Source organism: Sinohyriopsis cumingii, chromosome 17 (genome assembly GCF_028554795.1).
Source record: "Sinohyriopsis cumingii isolate HCF-2022 chromosome 17, ASM2855479v2, whole genome shotgun sequence".
Lineage (NCBI taxonomy): Eukaryota > Metazoa > Mollusca > Bivalvia > Unionida > Unionidae > Sinohyriopsis > Sinohyriopsis cumingii.
Genome location: NC_142977.1, coordinates 119,239,489 through 119,267,359, shown reverse-complemented (window position 1 = coordinate 119,267,359; position 27,871 = coordinate 119,239,489). Strand labels below are relative to the sequence as shown.

At 36.2% G+C, this 27,871-nt stretch overlaps 1 protein-coding gene across 1 annotated transcript in view; it reads left to right on the top strand.

Moving 5' to 3' along the window:
• LOC149779749 (ATP-binding cassette sub-family C member 9-like) overlaps positions 1–27,871 on the top strand; it is a 215,442-nt gene that overhangs the window by 48,757 nt on the left and 138,814 nt on the right. The window contains exons 10-11 of the mRNA XM_089940609.1: positions 5,785–6,030; positions 18,776–18,971. Of these exons, the coding sequence (XP_089796735.1) occupies positions 5,785–6,030; positions 18,776–18,971 (442 nt within the window). The remainder of the gene's footprint in view (positions 1–5,784; positions 6,031–18,775; positions 18,972–27,871) is intronic.

Below are 27,871 nucleotides of genomic sequence, written 5' to 3'. Positions count from 1 at the left end.
TGTTTTAATTCAGATCATTTGAGTCATGCAGGTCATCAGTGTTTTAATTCAGATCATTTGAGTCGTGCAAGTCATCAGTGTTTTAATTCAGATCTTTTGAGTCGTGCAAGTCATCAGTGTTTTAATTCAGATCATTTGAGTTGTGCAAGTCATCATTGTTTTAATTCAGATCATTTGAGTCGTGCAAGTCATCATTGTTTTAATTCAGATCATTTGAGTCGTACAAGTCATCAGTGTTTTCTGAACTGTGATTCGCCTGATCCTAATATTTTTTGGACTTCTGGTATACAGTACTGTGTGCATTATCATATATGTCTGTTTGAAACTGTTTTCAAACGTCTTCCAGGCAAACATTTGACCAAGTTAAACCAAATTTTATCCAAACAATTCGACATCAAGAGACATCTAGCTTGTACAAATGATGCCATTACACTATCAGATAAAACAACTAATTATCTTCAGATGCAATAACCACATTTAGACAATTTATACTTTGTTTACCAATTTTATGATGTTTCAGAGAGCACACACACACACAGAGTAAATATTGAATAATATATGAAGTAAACTTTGCAGTATGTAGGTCTTTGCAGATACATATGACCTGAGCAATTAATATAAGCAGAAGTTCTCTGGTTCAAATTTGTTAATTGGTATATTTGTGAAAATGGGAGAGCAGAAGGATATTGGCTCCAGGAAGGTCCTAAGTCCAACATTGTACACATGTTTTTGATAGTAAGAATGTCAATAATAACCAAATTTTTAAAAGGCAGTGTGATTAAGGATCCCATTGTATTAACGTAGTGACCCACTGTAATTGGAATGTCAGTTTAAGGAGCAAACATGTACAAAATAGAACCTTGACTCTGACTTAGTTCCAGTAAGTTTCACTGCGCAATAGTAAATTAGTCAGTTTCCAGCTAAAACATCCAGTATAAGCAGTGGAGAAGAACTAGGTCATATATCAGAGTTGTAGAAAATTTATATTTCTGTTTGGTTTCCAAATTTTAGCTCTGTATCTCAGTGGCTATTAAAACTATGGCAATTTTGTCTCCTCCTTGCAGCTTAGATCCTTGGGATGCTAAGAAGGAAAAATATAGCAAATTTCCTTTCAAGACATTATCAGATGTCATTAGCAGAATTGAATGAGCCTGAATAGGCAGTGTAAGGTTTTTAATGAGCAACATTTATTAGGTTTTAGAGAGATATATGGCTTTTCAAGTCAGTACAAATGCTGGCCAGCTATCAGTTACTACAACCATTTTTAAAATGGAAATGTTCGCATATTTTGGTTGAGAGCATCTTGGCGCCGAGCCTTTCACATTATTTGCTGTAAGGTATAGTCCCAGTTATAAACATATCCAAACTTATTGATATCTATGGAAAATTAATTAGTTTTTTGATGTTTAGATGTCAGTGTTAGACAGGTTGATAATCTGGAACTACTGAGGTTTCCAGGACTCACATCTACATGTCAAAAGATGTGCAATCAGAGGTTTAATGTATTCCTTGTACATCCTAAACTCACAGAAGCTAACCACACTGGTCCAAGGCTATGCATCCAACAGGCCTTCAATAACTAGACTGTGACCATAATTGTTTTCTCAAACTGTGAATCCTGCTGTTATACATTGTCCAGTAGGTATTCAAAAAGGCCCTCCTTGTTTGTAAGCGATGGTGAGTGAACAGAACAGTTTCACATACTGTATATTTTAACAGTGTTAGAAGTTACTGTGACAAGTGAACAAAAACCAGCAAGTAGTAATTATTGTAAGTATGCCTATTTGAAAAATTAATTTGATGATTTGCCTTGCAAGTAATGAATTTTGGCTGACTGATGGACTCTCATTTCTCAACTGGACCCCAAGTTTTCATCTGGAGCATAGCTTTCTAAATACTGAGGTTTCCAGGACTCTCTTACATCATTGAGATAATTCACATGCTTGTGAATAAACAAACTATAATTTTATTTAAGATCCTTTCTGGCAATGCAGTGTCCATGCAAACTTACAGTGTGGGTGACACATAAACTTATAAAGTCTGGGTGTACATGTAAACTTACAACGTGTTGGTGTACATGTAAACTTATCAAGTCTGAGTGTACATGTAAACTTACAACATGTTGGTGTACATGTAAACTTATCAGGTCTGGGTGTACATGTAAACTTACAACATGTTGGTGTACATGTAAACTTATCAAGTCTGGGTGTACATGTAAACTTACAACATGTTGGTGTACATGTAAACTTATCAAGTCTGGGTGTACATGTAAACTTACAACATGTTGGTGTACATGTAAACTTATCAAGTCTGGGTGACTGTACATGTAAACTTACAATGTGTTGGTATACATGTAAACTTACAAAATGTGAGTGTGTCTGCAAACTTAGTGTTGGTATATATGTAAACTTAAAAAATGTGAGTGTAAACTTGCAAAGTGTGGGTGTACATGTAAACTTAACGAATATGAGTGTGTTTGTAAACTTACAAAGTTTGAGTGTACATGTAAACTAACAAACTGAACGTGTCTGTAAACTTATGAAATGTGGATGTACATGTGAACTTACAAAGTGTTGGTGTTCATGTAAACTAAAAAAGTATGAGTGTGTATGTAAACTTGCAAAGTGTTGTTGTCCATGTAAACCTATAAAGAGTTCATGTCCATGTGAACTTACAAAGTATGTGTGAACTTACAAAGTGTTGGTATACATGTGAACTTTCAAAGTGTGGGTGTCCATATAAACATAAAAAGTATATGTGTACATGTAAATTTAAAAAATGTGGGTGCACATGTAAACTTATGAAGTGTGGTGTACATTTAAGCTTACAGAGTATGAGCATACCATACATGCCAAATATTATGCTTTTGGCACAGTCATTACATTTCTTTTCACCTACCATAATTACTTTTCTGTTAGACTGTATATGATTACTCTTTTTTTGCTACAATAAAATCTAAGTTAAAAATAAAGCAATAAAATGTTGTTGTTGTCATTTTTATTTTCAGTGCTTTAATTCTTCTTGTATAAATCTGATAATTTTCTTCAGAAGGTGACTGCTGCATAAGAATAGTGTAATAGTACTTTTCCTTATTTTTTATTTATAGCAAATGTATATGACCCATTTCCAAGAAAACAGACAGGTTTCTTCAGAAGTGAACTTTGCCAAACAGATTCATGATGATAAGCTAGTTTGTTAGTGAACCAGTCTATATTTTAAAGAAGATGTTGAGTGAAATGCTTTACAGTGTGAGCTGTAGATGTTATAAGACAGAAAATGTTAGAGCAGATTGATCTTTTCAAACTTCAAAACATATCAGATCAGAAAAAGGGACAAATCAAAAAGCACTTTACAGACATTAAAAGAAAAATATGAGATTAATGTAACGCAGTGCTCTCAGTACCTGACCATGATCATTGCAGAGTTTCAGTTCACGATCATTCAGCGAAAGTTACACATGTAGACTAGTTGAAGTGGGTACAGAATGTAAATAATTTTCAGTATATTTTGTACTTGTATTTTGGTTCTAATTCATATGGATTTTGTCCATTTTGACAATAATTTTGAACCAGGTTAGTAGTAAAAATGTATCTTTCTTATACCTGTTGTAATTCTGGCAAATAATATTTAGGTTATCCTTTTTACTTCCAAATTATGCTTTTTTGCCACTTAATAGCAATAATTACACTTATACCACTCAGGGGTTGGCATACAAAGTGTGGGTATCCATGTAAACTTACAAAGTGTGGGTGTCCAAATAAACATAGTATGGTGTATGTGTGGGTGTACATGTAAACTTACATTGTGTAGGAGTATGTGTAAACTTACAAAGTGTGGGTGTCCAAATAAACATACAAAGTGTGGTTTATGTGTAAATTTACAAAGTGTGTGTGTCCAAATAAACATACAAGGTATGGTGTATGTGTGAGTGTACATGTAAACTTACATTGTGTGGGAGTATGTGTAAACTTACAAAGTGTGGGAGGGGCCCCGAGTGGCCGAGTGGTCTAAAGTGCTGTCCGTTACGGATCACTGCCATCTCACCTCTGTCTGCGGCGGTTCGAGTCTAGGATTCAGCCAATGTGGGTATGTGAGAAAGCTTGCCAGTAGCTTCTCGTGGGTCGGTGGTTCTTTCCGGGGTTTTCCCGGGTTCTTCCTCCACCATTAATACTGGCCGCCATGTATAGCCTATCGTGTGCTGAAAAATGGCGTTAAGCCCCAAAACAACAAACAAACAAACAAACAAAGTGTGGGTGTCCAAATAAACATACAAAGTGTGGTGTACATGTAAACTTACAAAGTGAGAGTGTACATGTAAACTTACATAGTGTGGGAGTATGTGTAAACTTACAAAGAGTGGGTGTCCAAATAAACACACAAAGTATGGTATATGTGTAAACTTACAAAGTGAGGGTGTACATGTAAACTTACATAGTGTGGGAGTTGTGTGTAAACTTACAAAGTGAGGGTGTACATGTAAACTTAACATAGTGTGGGAAAGTGTGGGTGTCCAAATAAACATACAAAGTATGGTGTATGTGTAAACTTACAGAGTGAGGGTGTACATGTAAACTTAACATAGTGTGGGAAAGTGTGGGTGTCCAAATAAACATACAAAGTATGGTGTATGTGTAAACTTACAGAGTGAGGGTGTACATGTAAACTCAACATAGTGTGGGAAAGTGTGGGTGTCCAAATAAACATACAAAGTATGGTGTATGTGTAAACTTACAGAGTGAGGGTGTACATGTAAACTTAACATAGTGTGGGAAAGTGTGGGTGTCCAAATAAACATACAAAGTATGGTGTATGTGTAAACTTACAAAGTGAGGGTGTACATGTAAACTCAACATAGTGTGGGAAAGTGTGGGTGTCCAAATAAACATACAAAGTATGGTGTATGTGTAAACTTACAGAGTGAGGGTGTACATGTAAACTTAACATAGTGTGGGAAAGTGTGGGTGTCCAAATAAACATACAAAGTATGGTGTATGTGTAAACTTACAGAGTGAGGGTGTACATGTAAACTTAACATAGTGTGGGAAAGTGTGGGTGTCCAAATAAACATACAAAGTATGGTGTATGTGTAAACTTACAGAGTGAGGGTGTACATGTAAACTTAACATAGTGTGGGAAAGTGTGGGTGTCCAAATAAACATACAAAGTATGGTGTATGTGTAAACTTACAGAGTGAGGGTGTACATGTAAACTCAGCATAGTGTGGGAAAGTGTGGGTGTCCAAATAAACATACAAAGTATGGTGTATGTGTAAACTTACAGAGTGAGGGTGTACATGTAAACTTAACATAGTGTGGGAAAGTGTGGGTGTCCAAATAAACATACAAAGTATGGTGTATGTGTAAACTTACAGAGTGAGGGTGTACATGTAAACTTACATAGTGTGGGAAAGTGTGGGTGTCCAAATAAACATACAAAGTATGGTGTATGTGTAAACTTACAGAGTGAGGGTGTACATGTAAACTCAACATAGTGTGGGAAAGTGTGGGTGTCCAAATAAACATACAAAGTATGGTGTATGTGTAAACTTACAGAGTGAGGGTGTACATGTAAACTTAACATAGTGTGGGAAAGTGTGGGTGTCCAAATAAACATACAAAGCATGGTGTATGTGTAAACTTACAGAGTGAGGGTGTACGTGTAAACTTACAAAATGTGGGTGTTTGTATAAACTTACAAAGTGTATTAGATTTACAAATTCTAGAATTTACCTGAATGTACACATTTGTAGTCCAAACCTAATGCAGAATGTATTATTACTTTCAGACCTTTGTTCTGTATTCATACCTAGAAGACACACCCTTGACTGCCGGAAAAGCAATGTCAACATTAGCTTTATTCAATATTCTCTCAGTTCCTCTTGTCGTGTTTGTACTTTTTACAACTGCAGTCATCACGGCTAATGTCAGTGCAAAGAGACTCATCCCTTACTTCTTGGCACAGGAGGTGGAAGGAATGCACGGCCATGAAACACATCGGAATAGTAGTGTAAATTCTGATTCAGGGTTAGAGGTAAGAAATTTAAAAGTTATGTATTCATTGAAACTTGTTGATACTTAAAAACAAAGTCTTATGAAATAATGTTGATCAATGTTTTATAATAAACAAAAAGAAAAAATTATAATTAACAATTTAATATGGTTATAATGAGGGATTACTGTTCTCCATTTAAAGGCAGTCTACTCTTGGGCAGTATACTCCATGGCTTATTTGGACAAGGTTATAATAAGGGATTACTGTACTTCATTATAAGGCAATATACTCCATGGTTCCATTGGACAAGGTTATAATGAGGAATTAGTTACTGTACTTTTCGGGGCCCTGAGTGGCCGAGTGGTCTAAAGCGCTCTTCGTTACGGATCACTGCCATCTCACCTCTGTCTGCGGCGGTTCGAGTCTAAGATTCAGCCAATGTGGGCATGTGAGAAAGCTTGCCAGTAGCTTCTCGTGGGTCGGTGGTTCTTTCCGCGGTTTTCCGGGTTCTTCCTCCACCATTAATACTGGCCGCCATGTATAGTCTATCGTGCTGAAAAATGGCGTTAAACCCCACAACAACAACAACAACAACAACAACAACTGTACTTTTCATTATAAAGTAGTCTCACTATAAGGCAATATACTGCATGGTTCCCTTAAATAAAGTTATAATGAGGGATTACTGTACTTCATTATAAGGTTATTAAGATGAATTACTGATTTGTTTTCTTCATTATAATGCAGTCTCATAAGGCAGTGTACTCCGTGGTTCTTTTGAACAAGGTTATAATGAGGGATTACTGTACTTCATTATAAGGTTATAAAGATGAATTACTGATTTTATTCTTCATTATAATGCAGTCTCATAAGGCAGTATACTCCATGGCTACCTTGGACAACACATGCACGATAACTCCATTCAGGTATAATAAAGTGAAAATGTCATGGGTGTACATTGTCCATGATAAGTGACTTTACCTTTTTGTCAGTCCACCCCACCCTCTTTTATCTTGCCATTGAAGACTTTCATATTCCAAGTACAGTATCAATCCTTGAGATTTTTCTTCTGTTCAGAGTGCAGTGTAAAGCAGTTTAAACATTTATTTTCATTCTCTTTGACAAGCTTTTGTGTTAATTTAATGATGTCTGCAGTTACTCAAAGTTGGGGGAATATGGGAAATTTTCAGTCACCACTTGATGACAGAAAAAATAAATAATTCAGTTATTATTGAACTGGTTGTGAATTAAATTTATTGTGCTCTGACTGGAATTTTCAGAGGTTGCAGAACTCTCCAGTCAGTTGAGATGCAATTGCTATATCGATCAAATGATTTCTTGCCTGATACATGTTTGTATAGTCAAACCAAGCACTCAAGCAATCATATTGGTCAAGTAGTCTGGTTTACCCTCAGTATCTACAAATTAGCATCTTTTCTTATATGGACGATTGGAAGACCAGTCTAGCATCACTTTATATCAACATATTATGATGTGTGATCTGAGGAAATATTAGAGAAAAATAAACTTATCTTCTCTGTCACATGCCCCCATGGTATTATTACTAACACAGAGAATGGTGGACACTTAAAACATTAAATAGCTCCGAGCCCCTAAACAGCACGGCCTGCAGTCTACGTGTATAAAATATACAGATAATAAGGTGAAAGGTATAACATTTTAATAAACTATATCATGGTATTCAACAATTACAGGACAGTTTTTTAACACAATTTCTTTCAATCTATACAAAGACCTATTCACATTGCCAGTTATTTTATCACGTGAAACTAAAGATGAGAGTGTTTCCTTCTATGTTACTCATCTGCAACTTCCACCTTTTATCTCGATTCAGTACTTCTTTTACCCTTCTTTCCATTCTCCAGCCCTGTGCTTTCGCACAACTGCCTATTTTCCCAGCTCTGCGCCTTTACACAACTGCCTATTTCCACATGCTCTCAACATCTTCTCCTCTCTCAAATCTTCAGGTGGCACCCTATCCCACCTGGAAAGCTTCCTGTGAATTAGAATGGATGTACAGTTTTGTCTCCTTGCTCATTCACACAAGAATTAACACACTCTTTCAAACTTTTCATGAGCATAATGGCAATTAAATCATTATGCCAACTCATACACTCACATCTAAATATTCCGTATATGCTTGTTCTACAATAAAGGCTATAACAACAACAATAATATCACGACTTCTGATACTTACATGCATATCCCTAATTATCAGTATAGTAAACTATCAACATAACAATATTCCTATTCATTTCCTACTTTACAAATTATAAAAGACACATACAAATATAAAAATGCATAATTATATGTGCACAAGGCCAATTTGGTCTAACTCTGCATATTCCACAACTATATTCAAATACAAACAAGTACAAGCTCTAACACTACTCACTGTTAAATTCAGTTCTACATAGAAGATTAAATTTCTACTAAATTAAATGCACATAATGACGTATAAATTTTACGACACCTAATTAGGAAAGTGAGAAAGATTTGGGCAAAGGTATCCTACCTCAGAAGCCTTTGTTCCAAATCTTGTCCAGATTTCCTAGACCTGCTTTTCCCTCTCTTTTTTACAAGTGCCCAATTTGTTCTTGGAGTACTGTGATGTTTCTTTTGTCATGTCAAAACTGTACTGATTCTTCCAAAATGAATGTGACGGGATAATGTCTGGCTGCATGCGGAACTCGCCCAAAATTTGACTATCTTATTTCTGATTGGATACTGGTGGTCTCTTTGAAAACTGTCTGGGGCAGCAGCACTGATATGTTATAATTTTGGGTTTTCCGATGTCTAAGCCTAAGCCGACTGGTGACATCAATGGTTGATGGCAAAACAAACAGAATTTCTCACCACCATGGCAAAGTTCTCTTTGAATTAACCGTGAACTTGACTGTGATTCAATGGCTAAGTCACAGACAGGTAGTTTCTTTGTTGCAGAAGCGGTCTAAAGTCATAATATTATATAACTTAAGCAAATTTAATGAAAATTTATTGTGATGATCATTTCATACTCTGCTGTGCACTGGGATCCCATTATTGAATATTATCATCAATAGTAACCTATGACAAACTTGGCTTTCTGGTGAATTGACTTTGTTAAATTCATAGAAATTTGCTAACTATTGGGGTAATTTTCAGTACAGAGTCTGGATGTCCCTGACAATTACAGTATTAAATATGCAGTTCATTGTCAGATTATATTGAATGTCGATATTAGGGCACGAAACAGATATGAACAGGGTTCAGAAAACCGACTTGTCTTCTTGTCCAGACCACATAAATATTGGCTGTGCCAAGGAAAACTTTTATACTTACTTGTCCCTTAGATACAGATTTACACCTTGACAATATCTCTGTGCAGTTTATACACATAACAAGCTCTGGAGCTCAAGATTGCTCAGCATTTACCTGACTTTGCTTTTTACATTAAGTTGATACTAAAAATAGTTTCATATTATGAAAATATGTTCATATTAAAGACAGTAGGTTAGAACTCTTCTAGTATCATGAGGTAGGTCAGGTGCCAGTGTTTATTTTTAGCAAGGGCATAAGTAGTGTTTTGACGAGTCTACTTGTGCTGAGTAAAGTGATGACATGGATATGTATGTGTTGGATATTTCCTTGAGACCCGCATAAGTAGATTCCTCCTTTGAATACATCCCCAATCACTTTATGTTAGCTATATTAGCCTTCTACCTCGTGAATCCAGCCCAAATAAATGACAAAAATTGTCTTTTCTATTTCAGTAGACAAAGGGCAATAACTCTTGCCCATTACCTCCCTTGGCACCGCCATATGTTGCCTGTTTGTAGCTCATTCTGCTGCAGGCTGTATACATTCTTTTTACAGTTTGTCACCTTTAGGAACTTTGTCCATTTAAGACCATGTCACACCACACTATAGTTCACTTTGGCAAGGTCATTACAAGTTAGTGTGACTTCTGACTGTTTTGCTTGCTCCATTTGTTTCAGAGTTGCTTTTAGCAAGTTTTTAACGTGCTGTCTTGCTAATTTATGCTTTGTTTTTCCCTTCATTTGTAGTTTCAGTAGAATGGTCAACTAAATACTTTGAAATGCACCAGTTCAGTATATAAGTTTCAAATATGATGCTCTTTTTTATTACTTAGTAATGGGGAATATATTTATATTAGTGAGTTAGTAACTTGATGAATTACTAATTTATGCTCTGCTTTCTCTTCTTGTGTCATTTCAGCAGAATGTCATTTAATTTAAATGATTTATATGCAACTTCAGAGCATGGAAGTCTACTATGACTCTTGTTTTGTTTATACTTAGTATACACTGTCTATGATATGCAGCATCTGTAAAATATGGTCGCAGAAGTCTGGGCTACCATATTGACTAGTTAGTTACATACAGATTTGCTACTCTATGCTTTGTTTTCTCTTCTTGTGAGAAATGTTTACTAAATGCACAAAATGCACATTCAAAGCCAAAGTCCATTTGGCATTGAAAGGAAGGAAAGATGGAATTAGTCCAGGAAGACAACCTATGGCTCATTGTTAGCGATACTGATTCATTAGGGAGTGTTCCCCAATGATTGGCAGCCCAGTGGGCGTAAGTACCCTTGCATGTCCAAACATGGCCTTCAGGCCTGTAAGTCAGGGTTCGTATTGTAGCAATTGGATCCATGTCCTTATACCACTGTACATATACCAGCCATCCACCTGTCGCTAGTCATAAAGCCATCACCAGCTGTACAGTCATAACTGACTGTCCAGCATGGGAGACCTTTTGAGAAGACAGCCCAGGCAGCTAGTTCATTGCCTACAATTCCTACTCTTTGGGGGAGTGTTTTCCAATTTTAGGCAGCCCAGTGGGTGTAAGTCTGCCTGCATGTCCAAGTATGGTGTCTGGGCCTATAAGTCAGGACAGATGGAATTTTTGCTGGATCCATTGGATCTAATGCAAATTAAAACTGCATTGTCACTAGCCATTAAGCCATCACTGGCTGTCTTGCCATTCCAACACGGGGCCCATTTCATTGAATAGGTCTAGGTAACTGTGATTTACCTGGATCTTTTTGACATATCTGTCCATCTAACCATACCATTGGTGACATGCCCATTCTATGACAGATTTCAATGAGAAATCTGTCTGTGTAGCCAGGCGTTTGGAGCGGCCTCTACCAGTGATTGCCAGTTTCCAGGCTGGCTATTCGCCAGGCAAACCAGTCATTAATCCTGGCAGTATCAGACTTCCATATGTTCACTCCTTGTCCACATGATGTTTTCATAGGGATGAAATTGAGTCTTCAGACCACCTTGTATGCCTTCTCCAGAGCTGCAAGATTGGGCCTCGACACAAAGAGAGTGCAGTGGAGCTCCTTCCTATCCACCATCCTTCACCATGGAAATCGAACCATGGAACAGACTGAAGTTTAGATTTCATTGAGGATACTGATACGGTGTTGGCCCTACACCCCCTACCACTAACCTAAAGAATTGGTTGATTTCGACGAGGAGGAAGAGATGCCATCTTTCTGGTTCCTTCCCCAATCGTATAGATTTAAGATGCCAGATGCCTTCACTTTTGATCTTCTGGCACTTAACAAGAATATATGAGCTGCTCATATATCCACTCATCTGTTTTATAAGGCAGACACATGTACTCCATATTTGTCAGAGCTGGTTCAGGATGCACCTTCTACATTATTGGCTTTAGCTTCATTGGCACCTTTCAGAATTGACAGAGGCACCCAGCAATAGCCACACTTGGGAGGCAACAGCCAGGATTGCTAGGGTCATTAACCAGAGCTGATGACTATACTAAGGCCAAAATACTACTGATACAATGTGTTGCATGTTTTTGGTCCACATCTCTCAAACCTTGGCATACTCTCTTTTTCTGGGTGACCCTGTTCAGGTCACCATTGCTTTGCAAGAAGAATAGGGAAGTTCAGAGGCAGGCAGTTCAGGAACTACTCCTCCATCTAGCCACTCAACCCACATGGGCATTTAGAACCACTCGGCCCCTGCCAGTGGCAAGGGATGTTAAGTAGCCTCAGGACGGAATCTTCTCAGTCACATTTGCACCAATATGGATCTTAAGAAAGCAGTTGTATAGATGCAGAATTTTGAGCTAACTGTAACTGTTCCCTTAGAACATGGGCTGGGGGTGATCCAAATCATTCATAGGAGCATTGGGTTTTGTTCATCAACAGTCCACTCCCCTCTTCTCCTGTCCTCTCTTCACAGATGTATCATTGAACCAGGAGAGGGATGCCTTTCTCCAATTGAAGATATGGTTGTTCATTAAAAGAAAAACAGGCAGTGGAGCTTGTGCAAAGAACAAAATCCCCAGGGTTTGATTTAAGGCTGTTTCTTTTATGGAAAGCAAACTGCAAGTTGAGATCCTTCATCAACTGGAGTCACCTCAACCAATTCAATATGGTTCCTCTGCATGTCTCAATCCCTCAACTGGTCAACTTTTTTCTCTGGCTCTTTGAGAGAAACAATTACCCCAATCTCTGTCAAAGGCTACTGTCTCATTATATTGGACAATTCAAATCCATTAGAACTTCTATCCCACACTTTACTAAAGTCCCTATCATACAAGTCATGTTTTCTGCTTGTTCTTCTGCATGCAAGGTTAAGAATCTACATGCCCTTTGTATTGACCCAAACTCTGGTCAATTCAGATGAGAAGGTTTGATTAATCTCTTGTCAAAATAGACCAAAATAGGTTACCATTTGTCAATTCAGATCAGAGGGTTTGATTAATCTCTTGTCAAAATAGACCAAAATAGGTTACCATTTGTCAATTCAGATCAGAGGGTTTGATGGATCTCTTGTCAAAATAGACCAAAATAGGTTACCATTTGTCAAGTCAGATCAGAGTGTTCGATGGATCTCTTGTCAGAATAGACCAAAATAGGTTACCATTTGTCAGTAACCAAAGAGTTGTCACTTGCTCTCTTCCATAGACAGGCCAAGAATGGCAATGCAAGATCCTTTTTATGCTCTCAAGCATTACTTGAAACAAACAAAGACAAGTTGTGGCATGTTCAAACACCTCTTCCTTTCAGTGTGAGCTGAATCACAGTATATCACCCCAAAAGTGGGTTGTATGCTCGGTATACTCTGACATCTCACCAGATCACAAAGATTACTTCTCAGAGGCTTCGAGCCATATCTGCAAGCCTTGTGTTCAAACGCAACGTTTCGATCTGAGATATATGTGTTGGCTGGTATGTAAACTCAACCTTCTTGAGCCTTCATCTCAAAGATTTAGCATACAGAGGCAAACCTTGAATCTGATAGGTCCAGTGGCAGCAGCTCAGACCCAGTTAAATCCATCAACACAGCCTGTTACCTTTGCTGGATTTACCAGTGAAATTTTGTTGGTAAGGAGATTTCAATATTCATCTTCTCATTCGTATGTTAGGGTGACAGGTCAATTGACCTCAGGCTGTGTTGCTTTTGTAATTAAGAGAATGGGTTATTGTTCATGGGGAATCCAACTATTTTTCTCTAGAAGGATACCTGATATAGAGGTTGGTTGCTCAGCGTCCCCTCTTCCTATTACTTATTCTCTTAGAGTAATGTGATTGAGGAATTTATTTTAAAGAGAAAGCCTATTTTTTTAACTAGACTATATTTCTTGGAGAATACTTATCCAATCACATAACTTAAAAGCCCTCCCACCCACCCCACCATGCAAGTATCCTCATTAGTATCTTGCTCAGTAAAAACTAGCAACACCTGGCTGTGCCAAGGGAGGTAATGGGCAAGAGATTTTGCCCTTTGTCTATTGAACTAGAAAAAGACTATTTTCATCTTCTAGTAGGTCTGTATTCGTGAAGTAGCAGGGTAATATTCCTAAAGTAATGTGATTGGGTAAGTATTCTTAGAAAAACATAATTTACTTAAGAATTTGCTTTCTACCAAACAGAACAATTCAGTCCGTCTTTTTTATATAAAGGTATATAATTTTTGTGTGCTTATTGAGTACATTTTTTAAAATACATTTGAGCTCACCTATCTCTAAGACCAACTGAATTTCTGATACTTTCCTGCATCCAGCATGTGATATGTTATTTGTCCATCAACAATTTCTTGTTATCACTCTTAAATCTATATTTCTAATCTGAGTTTAATATCAGTTTCTGTCATCATTGCATGTCCATGCATATTAATACTAAACAATAATATTTCAGATCTGATTTTGATCAAACTTGGAATGTATGATCTTGGATGAGTTGATGAGTAAGATTCACATGTGATAATACATCTGATTAGAGTTTGTTAAAACTGTGTAGGCCATATTTCTGATCTGATTTTTATGAAACTTAGAATAAGATCTCCAGTAAGTTTCATAAAGAGTACGACTGCATATACAAATGTACTAGACCTATGTCGTCAAATTATACTCGGAGGTGGGGGTGGGTGTTACCGGCAGGATCTATGCATATTAATATGATGAACATGCATGTGATTGGCTGAATTTCTTATCACCTGAGAAACTCTACAAATGTACAATGCTGGCATATTTTAAGATCTGTTCATTCTGATAGAGAAAGAAAGAAAGGGAGGGAAGAATGAATTAAGCCTAAATTTGGAAGTGTAACATGTATAAGGACTGCTATATTTCCTATATGGACAAATCTAGTAGTTCCAGAGATATTATCACCACAAGTAGTGGTTGCTTCATTTAAACAACTAGCTGTCATATCCAGCTTGTATCGGGCTTTCTGAACAGCCAGTTTTGAAATATATTCTACATTCTTCTTCAAATGCATTACACAATTATAGCTCATTAGACGTATATCCACTAAAACACAAATCCAGCTCTCCCAAGCTAAAAAGATGTTAGTTATATCTTTGATTTGTTTAAGCTGCAGAAGTACTCAAAATGGTCTGCTTGCCAAAAAGGAAGTCTTGTGAGAGTAGTCTTCTCTTGAAAAGAGAGACTGAGATTTAAATCCCATCAATCATCAGTTGCTACTTTCATTTGTGCTTGGAAAAATGTTTTCTTTCTCTCAGAGCATTGCAAAAGACATATTATTTTTGCCTTTTCATCAGTTGAGTGATTCTTTGTAGTTGTTTTACATCTTGGAAGTATACTTGAGCTATTTTCTATTTCTAGCTCAATCTTTATCAGTTTATACTCTCATTCTCCCAAACAATTAGATAGAGGGGGCCAGAAAAACTGGCTGCCAAGGGGAGCAAACCTTATGCTGGCCATGCATGACAGAATACAGGGAGAAAACATCCAGTCTCAGCCCATCTTCTCTTCATGAACAACGTTTCACTGAAAATGATACCATGCCTTTGTTGCCCTTTACTAATACTCCAGTGACAGGAAATAGTCAATCTCAGAACAGAATTAGAGAAATCCTGCCCTGATGACCTTTGGCTCTCACTACAATATATGCTGTTCATGTGAAAAGATCAATTGAGTTCCTTCACAATATAGCCCCATAGATAGATATAGATTCTACTCAAAGTTTTTGCATGATTGTGGCTGTCTCAACCTATTCCTGCATGGATACCCTCAGTTCAGTCCCCAATGTCATTCAAAAGGGAGAACTTGAAAGCCTTTAGTACAAAATAAGCAACCCTTTGTAACAAGAGATATAAACCTTTGTTTTTCTCTTGCTTAACCTCTGATTTCTTGTAAACAAGGACAAGTCCTGTCTCGTTCAGACCCTGGTCTTTATTCGTCTGGGCATTGCTCCAAAATCCACTTGGAGATTGTCTTCCGCTGTAACATCCTTGTGGTGCATCTTGGGGTTCACCTTGCCACTTTTCTAGTTTTGGAATCTCATCACTTCACATCTTCTCATTGCATCTGTGGACCCTTCTGAACTGTTCGGCAATTTTATGATACCCATACAGATCACCCTCTTTTCTACAGTCGTGACTGAAACTTTGCCTATCAGATCCAATCATCAGAGTTCTCGATTATAGGACATACCATCTCAGCAAATGGAAGTACTTTGCAAGTATTGGGGGTTGATTTACCATGGACCTATTTGTGAGGAGGCAGAACACAAATTTCGGAACATTTATTTGTCCATTGCCAGATCTGTAAGGCTAGGCAGTCAGTGCTTTTTCCCTGAAATGGAATTCTCTCAGTGCATACTCATTTCCCCCAACCTGCCAAAACAGAAGGGAATCACAGTGCAATCTATGCTTCAGTCTGAATCATGGATCACTGACCATTTGAACTTGACAGTACTGATTCCCACGGATATTCTGCCAATTTCCTGCCTGCTGAAACAACTGAACATGCAGGTTTTCTATTCAAAACCATAGAATTTGAGCATGCACATAAGGCTCATATAAAGCAAACCCTTGGAAAAACTGCTTCTCAAGAAGTTGGTGTGCAGAATTACTCGGACAAAAAGGCCTACTTTCAAACCAGTGCGGGGACATGGATAACTTTCTCCTAGTTAGTGAAATACATTTCTTACTTATAAGCCTCAGTACTACAGATAGTTGACTTGGCTCTTCGTGGATAAGAAGTTAGTTCTCCCATCACAATCAAGGGCTATTGTTCCTTGATTTCTGACTTGGAACATGTTGGAACAACATCATGGAAAGTAGGATGTAGGCTACAATAATGACCTATACTATCTTCTTGTGAGTTTTGACTTGTCTCAATCAGAGACACTGCATGTTTATCCAGAAATGGAATTTATTATTGGTTCTGACATAGAGCTGAAATTGATAACAGAACAGACAAATCAGAAACTTGGAGGTGGGGGGGAAATAATCAATAGAAAATGTATATTTGAATATTTGGTAGTGGCAGCATTTTGTGAAAGACACAAACTAGGTGCAATGTAAACTATGAAGGACTGAATTAAGTCAACAAGGGAACAACTACAAACCTGTTAAATCAACTTAAACTCGAATCCATATGGTAAAAACAATTTCAAAATTCTGAATAGTCATATTGTTCACAACATCGCTATTTCTAGTTATGTCATTTAGGGTTGAAATGTATGACATGCAAAATGTTAAATAGCATGGTGTAGAGCAGGGGTTGTTGTCACATATCAATCAACAAATCCACATTAAAGTAAATTGGTTAACTGTGCCCATAGAATTTGTGTTGCAGTGAATCATTCCCCAAAGAATTTAACTGAACAAATAAGAAAAAATGGGGAAAAACATATTCATTAGCACACAAAAAAGGGTGGCCTTGATAGATGTATTAGCATAAATGAATATTCAAATTATGTCCGAAGACATTCGGTAAAGATTTGAATTGGAAAATTTGGCATTCATTTCAGTTCCAGATACAGTTGAATGAAACCACCGCCTTTAGCCTTCATGACTCAACTCTAATACAAAACCTGCATCCTAGCTGATTTAGCTACAAGAGGCAGAATTGGTGTAATTATGCCTTGTTGATCAACTCAGACTTTGTACAGCTTTGTTAAAAATGGTTTGGTTTTGCTCATAATGGCCTCTGCTTTTATTGTCAAAAATAGGCTCCTGCCGATGGGAAACAGTCCTTTGTCTTGATTCTGCTGTCTTCTTTGGAGTCTTCATCCTAGGTGCATATGCTGGGCTCCATCAGGGTTCTGAATTGGGATCTAAAGCATACTGAGCTCATTTTAACTCTTTAAACTACAATGTGACTTTATTCCTGCACAGGCTCTGTTGTCCTGGATATGATGGGTTATCTGTTGAGCTTGCAAGAAATGAAACCAGGACTAGACTAAGTTCTTATACATATCAGTTCATGAATTTGAGTGCAACTGCTTCCTATATGTCAGAGACCTTGGCATGGTTTGACTTTGTGCAAGCTGTGGCAGCACTGTAAGAGGGTACCATTCTAGGTTGCTCAACAACTTTGCAATGAAGTTGGTTTGTCAAGTTCTAATGGATTTGCAAGCATATGACCTTTGAGCACAACTGTTGCTAAAATGAGTGAAGAGATGTGGCTAATATTTTTATTTATTTTGCTTAGAATGGTTGGATTGAAAGTCAAGAGATGTGGCTAATATTTTTATTTATTTTGCTTAGAATGGTTGGATTGAAAGTCAAGAGATGTGGCTAACATCTGTTTGGCTTGGGAGGTTGGATTTAAAGTGAAGAGATGTGGTTAACATGTTTGGCTTGGGATGGTTGGATTTGCATGGTAGAGGATATACTCATGTACTTTGATTGGGTAAATATTATTTGATATACATATTATATTTGGAATATTGGTTTCCATAATGAGAATCTTCCCTTTAACACAAAATGTTTCCATTTTGCAGGTCGCTGAAACAAACGTTACATTTTTTTAAAAATGTTTGTTTATTTATTGCAAAGTATGGCTTGGGATTTGGCAGCTGATATTTCCTACTAGCACCCTCCCCTAGTCATGCTAGATCTTAGATTGTTCTCTTCCCTACATTCAGTAATTCTCACATAATATGCCCAGTAAATGATATGCTGTCAATGGGTTTACAATAAAAATTAGTTTATTTTTTGTAATAGTTTAATGTAAATGTATTGTTTAGCATGAGCTTAAGATGGACCAGGCTATAAAATATGCCTAACCTTGTAAAATGTTGAGGTATATTTATAATCAAGATATATGGTACATGCTACAAAGTATATTTATAGGGTATCCTTATGAAGGTCACATCTACCCAAATATTGGAAACAATTTTAAAAAATGGCCAGCCCAATCTGTTAAATGTTAGAAATTTATGTAGGATAAAATTTGGTAATGAAAGCTGCAATTCATTAAGATATTAAATATACCTGACATGCTGATATTTCTCATTGCAGCACATCCGAATGGAACCTTTAGTCCATGCTGGCATCAGGAAATCTTGTGACTCGCTGGCAGGCAGTATGTCTTCTTTGAACAGTAATACACCACACATGCTACATCAGACTTGTAACAGTAACAGCGCCTCTCTCCAAGATATTTTGGATCACCACAGCAAGAGGCACTGTTTGACACGCCCTGCCAGCAGCATAGGTTTGATTTAGTTTAATTAAAAATATGGCTACAGTGGTCCCATCTTGTAAAACCCCGTTCAGGCTTCAGAGATCCAAGCTTTTTTAAGGCCACCTTGCTCAACACCAAATTAGTGTATTTCAGCCATTTTGTCCCCCTCACGTGGGACCATACCTGTTATAATCCATGCATTCCAAGGTAGATTTATAAGAGAAGGACCACTGTATCAACATAATTGGTTGCATGGCTAAGTGAGCTTATGGTATGTTTGTTGTGTGTTGTTATTTACACTTCATCTCAGACTGTTGGATATGATTTTACAGAGAACTTTCATGCATCAATATCTTCGAGATTCAGTTGGACTGCCATTACAGAAAATATAATTTTTTTAAAGGGGCTGCTTACATATATTTTAGGAAATTTTGAATTCAGTAGAAAACATGTTAACTATAAATAGGTCAGACACAGTTATTGATATTTATTTTAATTATATGAATGTAAATTTGATCATAGTACAAATTCAGTATTGAGAAGATGACAAAATTTGGACCGTAAGTAATAACTGCCTTGATTTGCAGCAAATTTAAATATTACTGTATGTTTATAAACCCCATGCAGTCAGAGAAAAAATGAACAGGATTAATTTGTAGCATGTGTCACCTTGAGAAGAATTGGGGGGGGGGGATGTACCTGTGTAATGCATGTGATCCAGGAGGATTTACCTGTATATTCAGGGTTCCCACGCTACCGGGAAATCAGGGAAAAAGTCAGGAAAAATGATATTTTTTTTCCCGACTGTTCAAAGTCCTGGGATTTTACAAATATTGATGAAAGTCGGGAAAAGCCTGGGAATTTTCCACCACCACTTGATGCCCGAAACAATCACCTAATTGAGTCCTAACTGAACTGATCATGAGTTAAATTTATTGAGTTCTAACCAAAATATTTGAAGGGTACAGTATGGATCATTTGGGTGCTTGCAATAAATATATATGCTGAGTCAATCCAAATGCTCAGTGGATTAGATTCGTCTAGTAGACTTTTATTTTCAAAGTCAGCTCAATATTCATATCTTTCCTTATGTGGAAGGTATGAAAACCACTCTAACATCACAAGAGGCAAACATCGTGGTGGCAAAGCATAGCCACTTACCGGATGACCTAGCAAACTTTAAACGTTGTTAGATCAAGTAATACATGCATGAAATCAATACAAAAGTTACTTATTTTCTCAGAAATTGTGAGTATTAAAATCGTTAATGTCTTTAATCTGCTGAAAGACGAGATAAAACTACAGCATGGATGAAATGTGACCTGGTACTCGCGATTTGCATTGCTAGTTGCATGAGTACAGTACTACACAAATCTAACAACCCACATACACAAAATTTACATATTTATTTATTCCAAGAACAACTTCTGGAGTTTTATTGTATCACATGACTACCACATTGACATGTGCTCTCTGCTTGATAAATCAGACTGGCCAGATTGCTGTTTTTTTACAAAAAATATCTTTTATTTAATATAATTGAATTTCTCTACAGCACCATTATAATGAAGTTTGTTGTTGATTCAAGTGACTAATGGACTTCTGATGGTGTTGTTTGAGATTTGTGAAGTGACTAGTAATGCAAATGGTGAGTACCGGGTCAGGTTTTGTCGATGCCATAGTTAATGATAATGCTTGAAATTTCTGAGAAAATAAATAATTTTGCTATCAATTTCATGCAGGTATAAGTCGATTTAACATAAGTTTAAAATTTCTAGGCCCGCTGATAAGTGACTACCATATGTCGCTACCGCACAGTGGCGGCAAATTCTAATTTTTTTGTATGAAATTGAATTGATTCCACACCCCAACTTAAATGTCCAAATATGAAAAATTGGGTAGGAATATTCGGAGGAAACCTGGATTAGAAAATTGACTGCTATTCATTTTAAACGAAATTTCTAGTCCACGTTGATGAATCATAGAGCTGAAATGAGAAATTGTCATCCCTTGTATTATATACTAAAAAACGATTTGAGCCAGCCCCTGTATTATTACAGGTTTGGGGACTGGTTTAAATAATTACAAGAATACAAATTGATTTTACTGAAAATTCAATCCTTGTTTATACAGCAGTATATAATTTTTAAGGTCTTTTGTTAAAATTTAAATCAATCCTTTTGAAAATGATTTTTAAATGAAGGATTTTTAACCAGATCGTCTTAAGAAGATTAGGTTGTTTGAAATATCTTCTTTGGGATTTTATTGGGACAGATAAATTCAGGGTTAAACTCTCTTCATTACAAGACAAGATTCTAATTTGTTGCATTTATTATTTTTTTCAGTACTGTGATAGAAAATTTTTACTTATATAAGATGCATATAAATATTGCTATAGAATTCTTTAGAATGAAAGGAAACAAAACTAATTTATGTTCATTATGTTGTTCCCATTTAGCAACATAATGCAGGTCAGCAAAATAAAGTTAGAATTTTTATTTTGTACATTGAAATGACATGCCAGTTTAGAGGAATTTAAGCAAACTTGTTTCATGTGATACATTTTGTGGTTTTGTACATGATCATCTTTTCTGGCTTAGATGTTTTGGAGAGTTTTGAAAGAGAACCATCTTTAGATTTAGAAAATGCATGTTTTATAGTCTAAAATGTTCTTTAATTCCATTAAAGTAATAGTCATATGTGAACCTTGAAAAAATTAATTTCATCCTGGAAAAACCCTTGAAATGATCTGGAAATTTATCTTTAGAAAAGCATGGGAACCATGTATAATGCATGTTCAGCCTTGAGAAGAATTGAGGGGAAGCAAGGATTTACCTGTATAATACATGTGATCCTTATGGTGTATTCATTACCAGGCAGGGAAATATTTATATGTTGATTATTTTTTTTTGTACACATGTGGTTCAGTATCTATTGTAATCACTCCTGTTGTACAGTTTTTCTTTATAAACAGCCATACAGAATTCGATCAGATTGGATAGAAAACAAAAAAGACTTTCAAGTTTGTAAAAAAAATGCTGATCTGCTGTCAAATATGGTCATCATTAGTATCAAATATGGTCATCATTAGTTTCAGATATGCACATCATTAGTATCAAATATGCTCATCATTAGTATCAAATATGCTCATCATTAGTATCAAATATGCTCATCATTAGTATCAAATATGCTCATCATTAGTATCAAATATGCACATCATTAGTATCAAATATGCACATCATTAGTATCAAATATGCTCATCATTAGTATCAAATATGCTCATCATTAGTATCAAATATGCTCATCATTAGTATCAGATATGCACATCATTAGTATCAAATATGGTCATCATTAGTATCAAATATGCACATCATTAGTATCAAATATGCTCATCATTAGTATCAAATATGGTCATCATTAGTATCAAATATGCACATCATTAGTATCAAATATGCTCATCATTAGTATCAAATATGCTCATCATTAGTATCAGATATGCACATCATTAGTATCAAATATGGTCATCATTAGTATCAGATATGCACATCATTAGTATCAAATATGGTCATCATTAGTATCAAATATGCACATCATTAGTATCAAATATGGTCATCATTAGTATCAAATATGCACATCATTAGTATCAAAATATGGTCATCATTAGTATCAAATATGGTCATCATTATTATCAAATATGCTCATCATTAGTATCAAATATGCTCATCATTAGTATCAGATATGCACATCATTAGTATCAAAATATGGTCATCATTAGTATCAAATATGGTCATCATTATTATCAAATATGCTCATCATTAGTATCAAATATGCTCATCATTAGTATCAGATATGCACATCATTAGTATCAAAATATGGTCATCATTAGTATCAAATATGGTCATCATTATTATCAAATATGGTCATCATTAGTATCAAATATGGTCATCATTAGTATCAAATATGGGCATCATTACTATCAGATATGGTCATCATTAGTATCAAAATATGCTCATCATTAGTATCAAATATGCTCATCATTAGTATCAAAATATGGTCATCATTAGTATCAAATATGGTCATCATTATTATCAAATATGGTCATCATTAGTATCAAAATATGGTCATCATTAGTATCAAATATGGTCATCATTACTATCAAATATGGTCATCATTAGTATCAAATATGGTTATCATTACTATCAGATATGGTCATCATTAGTCAAAAAAACTAAAAAAGATTTAAAAAATTTCTCAAAAACTACTGAACATGGTTTGACCAAATTTGATAAAAAGGCATCCTGGCATGAAATGAGCATGAAATATGACTACCAAATATTAGGTATAGAAGAATGATTACAGTGCTTCTAAAAAAAAACAATACAGAATTGGACCAAAAATGTTTCAGACAGTGTCATGGCATGAAGGTATAGATTTTAAAAAACATTGTAACACTTGTTTTGAATAGGATATGCAATCAACAGCAAGAGAAAAGAAATTTCAGAAAGGATTCTTCTGACCCAGATTTCTAGATTGACAGCTCTTGCATTCAGCTATTAGACAGCTGTCGGCCATTTGAGTGATATTAAACCCTCATGGGCTTCTAGTTGTGGAAATTAACTTGCATGGCTTTAAAGGGAACTACTAATCCCACAAAATTTGGTACCTTGTGACAAAAGTGATTACTTGAGGCTTATCTACTTGTCCAGAATTTTAATAGTTTGTGAAATATGTACACTATTTCTGTCATATTCTATACAGAATTCTGGCCATATGACACAAAATTTTACTTGCCCAGAAAGACCAGAAGAGCTTGTTGGTGGCCAAATGTTTGTTAGCACAAGTTTGTTATTGCTATTCATCCTCGACTGCTCCTGTGGCCTAGTGGATAGAGCATCTGCCTCGGATGCAGGAGGTCATGGGTTCTATCCCCGGTCGATTCATACCAAAAACTTAAAAAATGGTACTAGCAGCAGTCTCACTTGGTGCTCAGCATTTAGAGGTTAGTGTAAGGAATGGTCGGCCTGGTGTCAGGATAATGTGATTGGGTGGGACATCGTGCTACATGTCTGCGGCATGATGCCCCAGTGCGATGCATCACTATAAACTGTCACACTGCAGATATCGTAGCGATATAACTGAAAAATTGTTAAAGTTACATTAAAAGTCCAAATCACACACACACGCTACTCGTCCTGAACTACGTTGAAGATTGCCTTGAAACTTCGCACACATTTTCATCCTCCAGTCTAGTTATTCCTAACTGAAAATGGTGCTGATTGGACAGTTAATATGGCCTAAATGTCTGTCATCTTGAGAATCTTGTTATTGCTATTCCTCCTGAACATGAAGTAATATAGATATGGGGCTTTCACTTCTTGTGATGTCTTATAGGACCTAAATAAATAAAGATGGTATTGTTGGGACATCCAATATTTGGCCACCACAGCAGCCATTTTGAAAATCTTGTTATTGCAACTCTGCTGGAATAGATGATCATATCACATGGGTTTTTAACTACAAGACTATTTTATGATGGCTGTTTTAACTACAAGACCCCTTTATGATGGCTATTTTAGCTACAAGACTTCTTTATGATGTCTGTTTTAACTACAAGACTATTTTATGATGGCTGTTTTAACTACAAGACCCCTTTATGATGGCTATTTTAGCTACAAGACTTCTTTATGATGGCTGTTTTAGCTACAAGACTTCTTTATGATGGCTGTTTTAACTACAAGACTTCTTTATGATGGCTGTTTTAACTACAAGACTTTATGATCGCAGTTTTAACTACAAGACTTTTTTATGATGTCTGTTTTAACTACAACACTTCTTTATGATTGCAGTTTATGATTGCTGTTTTAAGACCATCATAAATGGCTGTTTTAATTTCAAGACTTCTTTATGATGGCTATTTTAGCTACAAGACTTCTTTATGATGGCTGTTTTAACTACAAGACTTCTTTATGACGACTATTTGTTCCCAAATGAAAATAGTGCTGATCTGACAACAAATATGGTCTCCATTGCAGCCACCTTGAAAATCTTGTTATTGCAACACCACCTGAATGAAAAGTCATTTGGGAATTTCATGTGAGGACATTTTATTCCATCAAGTTGGTCCTAAATGAAAATTACACTGCTCAGGCATTCAGTATCACTGTCATTGCCATTGCCATCTTAAATTTTTTTAAAGTTACTGTTCATAAATGGATCATTATGCCATCCTGTGGTTTTAATGTAAAGACTTGTTTATGATAGCTAGTCAGTCCTAAGTGAAAATGGTGCCAATTTAACATCCAGCATGGACATCATTGCAGCCATCTTGGCAATTTTTTATTGTTCCTCCTGAATGGAAATGTCATAGGGTTTTCACCAGAAAACTTATTCTGTCTAAATGGCAGTAGTGATGATTCGATGTCCTATGGCCACCAAGGCAGCCATGTTTAAAACCTTGTTATTGCTACTCATCTTAAATAGAATATCATACTAACATACTGGAAGACTTCTCACGATGTTTAGTTGGTCCTAAATGAAAATGCTAATGACCAGACCTCCAGAGTAGCCAACACAATAGCCATTCTGAACATCTGGTCACCACTACTCTTAGATGGATAGTCATATCAATGTGGGGTTTTTCACAAAAATACTTTTTATGATGTCTAGATTTTTCCCAAATGAAAATGGTACCGATCGGACAACAACTATAGTCCTCATGGCAGCTATTTTGAAATCCTGTTATTACTACTCCTTGTTGGAATGTCATATCAGCATGGGGTTTTCATCAGAAGACTTCTTATGATGTCTTTTTGGACCAAAATGAAAATGTGCTGGTCAGACCACCAGCAGATTACATATTATAAAGAAGTATTTCTTTGTACTAGAAGAAAACTCTCTAGGGATGAGAAATTGCAGACTGTTGATGTTGACAATACCATGCAAAATAGGAGTTCTACTTTTAAACTGATGCTGCATAGTAAACGGTTTAAATAAAACCAATTATTGTTGTCTTAATAGTCTAAAATGCGACACTATTACTGACCATACCCAAAATAATTCCAAAACATAGGTTTCTATGAATAACATGCAGTTTAGGTGGGTTCTATATTATGTTTAATGTTTAGAAAATAGCATAATGTTAATTCAGGCTAGTAAACCAGGCCCATTATTCTCAAAACTTGTTAAGCAAGAAACTAAAGTTAAACCTGACATATTTTGCTTGGAATAAATCTGTTTAATTGAAATTGAAATTTTAGCTGGACAAATGTTAAGATAATCTTGGATTGATTTGATCTATCTTTATCCAAGTGAGAGTTACAGAAGATTACATTCATTTGACTTTGAGCTTTACCTTGAGTTTTGTGCTCAGAAAGCCTCATGAATATGGAGTCTGTACTTTTAGTTTGAATGTACATTATAATTTGCATTATTCTCTGTTTGCATTTTCTAAGTACTTGCATTATTTCTTTTAGTATATGACAATTTTCATGGTTTTTCAAAAATCATATATTCATCTTTACTGTGAACACTTAACCACACCATGATGGAACAATGTACTCATTACCATGCAGTAGACACCAGACCAAAACCATGATGGAATAATGTAGTCAGTACCATACTAGACATGCCAAACCAATCCATGATGAAATACTGTACTAAGTACCATACTAGACATGCCAAACCAATCCATGATGAAATACTGTACTCAGTACCATACTAGACATGCCAAACCAATCCATGATGGAATACTGTACTCAGTACCATACTAGACATGCCAAACCAATCCATGATGGAATACTGTACTCAATAACATGCTGTAAAGACCAGACCAATCCATGATGAAATACTGTACTCAGTACCATACTAGACATGCCAAACCAAACCATGATGGAATACTGTAGTCAGTACCTTACTAGACATGCCAAACCAAACCATGATGGAATACTGTAGTCAGTACCATACTAGACATGCCAAACCAATCCATGATGGAATACTGTACTCAGTACCATACTAGACATGCCAAACCAAACCACGATGGAATACTGTAGTCAGTACCATACTAGACATGCCAAACCAAACCATGATGGAATACTGTAGTCAGTACCTTACTAGACATGCCAAAACAAACCATGATGGAATACTGTAGTCAGTACCATACTAGACATGCCAAAACAAACCATGATGGAATACTGTAGTCAGTACCATACTAGACATGCCAAACCAATCCATGGTGAAATACTATACTCAGTACCATACTAGACATGCCAAACCAATCCATGATGAAATACTGTACTCAGTACCATACTAGACATGCCAAACCAATCCGTGATGAAATACTGTACCCAGTACCATACTAGACATGCCAAACCAATCCATGATGAAATACTGTACTCAGTACCATACTAGACATGCCAAACCAATCCATGATGAAATACTTGTACTCAGTAACATGCAGCAAACACCAGGCCAAACCATGATGGAACAATGTATTCAGCACCATGCTGTAAACACCAAAACAAACAATGGAATAATGTACTCAGTTCCATTGCTGTCAGCATCAAACCAAGCCATGACAACAGATAGTGGTCTTAGAGATGCAAATGATACAAATCATGGGTCCAGCATGGTACATATTATGAACATAGAAGATATATTGATAGATTCTTGATTCAACCCACTGACCCTGGTTGACTTGCTGTGTCTCACCGGAGAGAGGGCAAGAGACTTAATTCTCAGACATTCCAGTTCACTTATTGTGGCAGAATGTCATAAACTTTCTTAAAAATTTAATCAAAGTAGCATTTTTTAAAAATTAATTAGTTAAATAATTTATACATTGTTCCTATGCTCAAAAAGAGTATGCGACCTTGAACCCTTATACGTGGACCATTAAAGCTAGGTACATTACACTTGGATCAGTGCTAGTTACA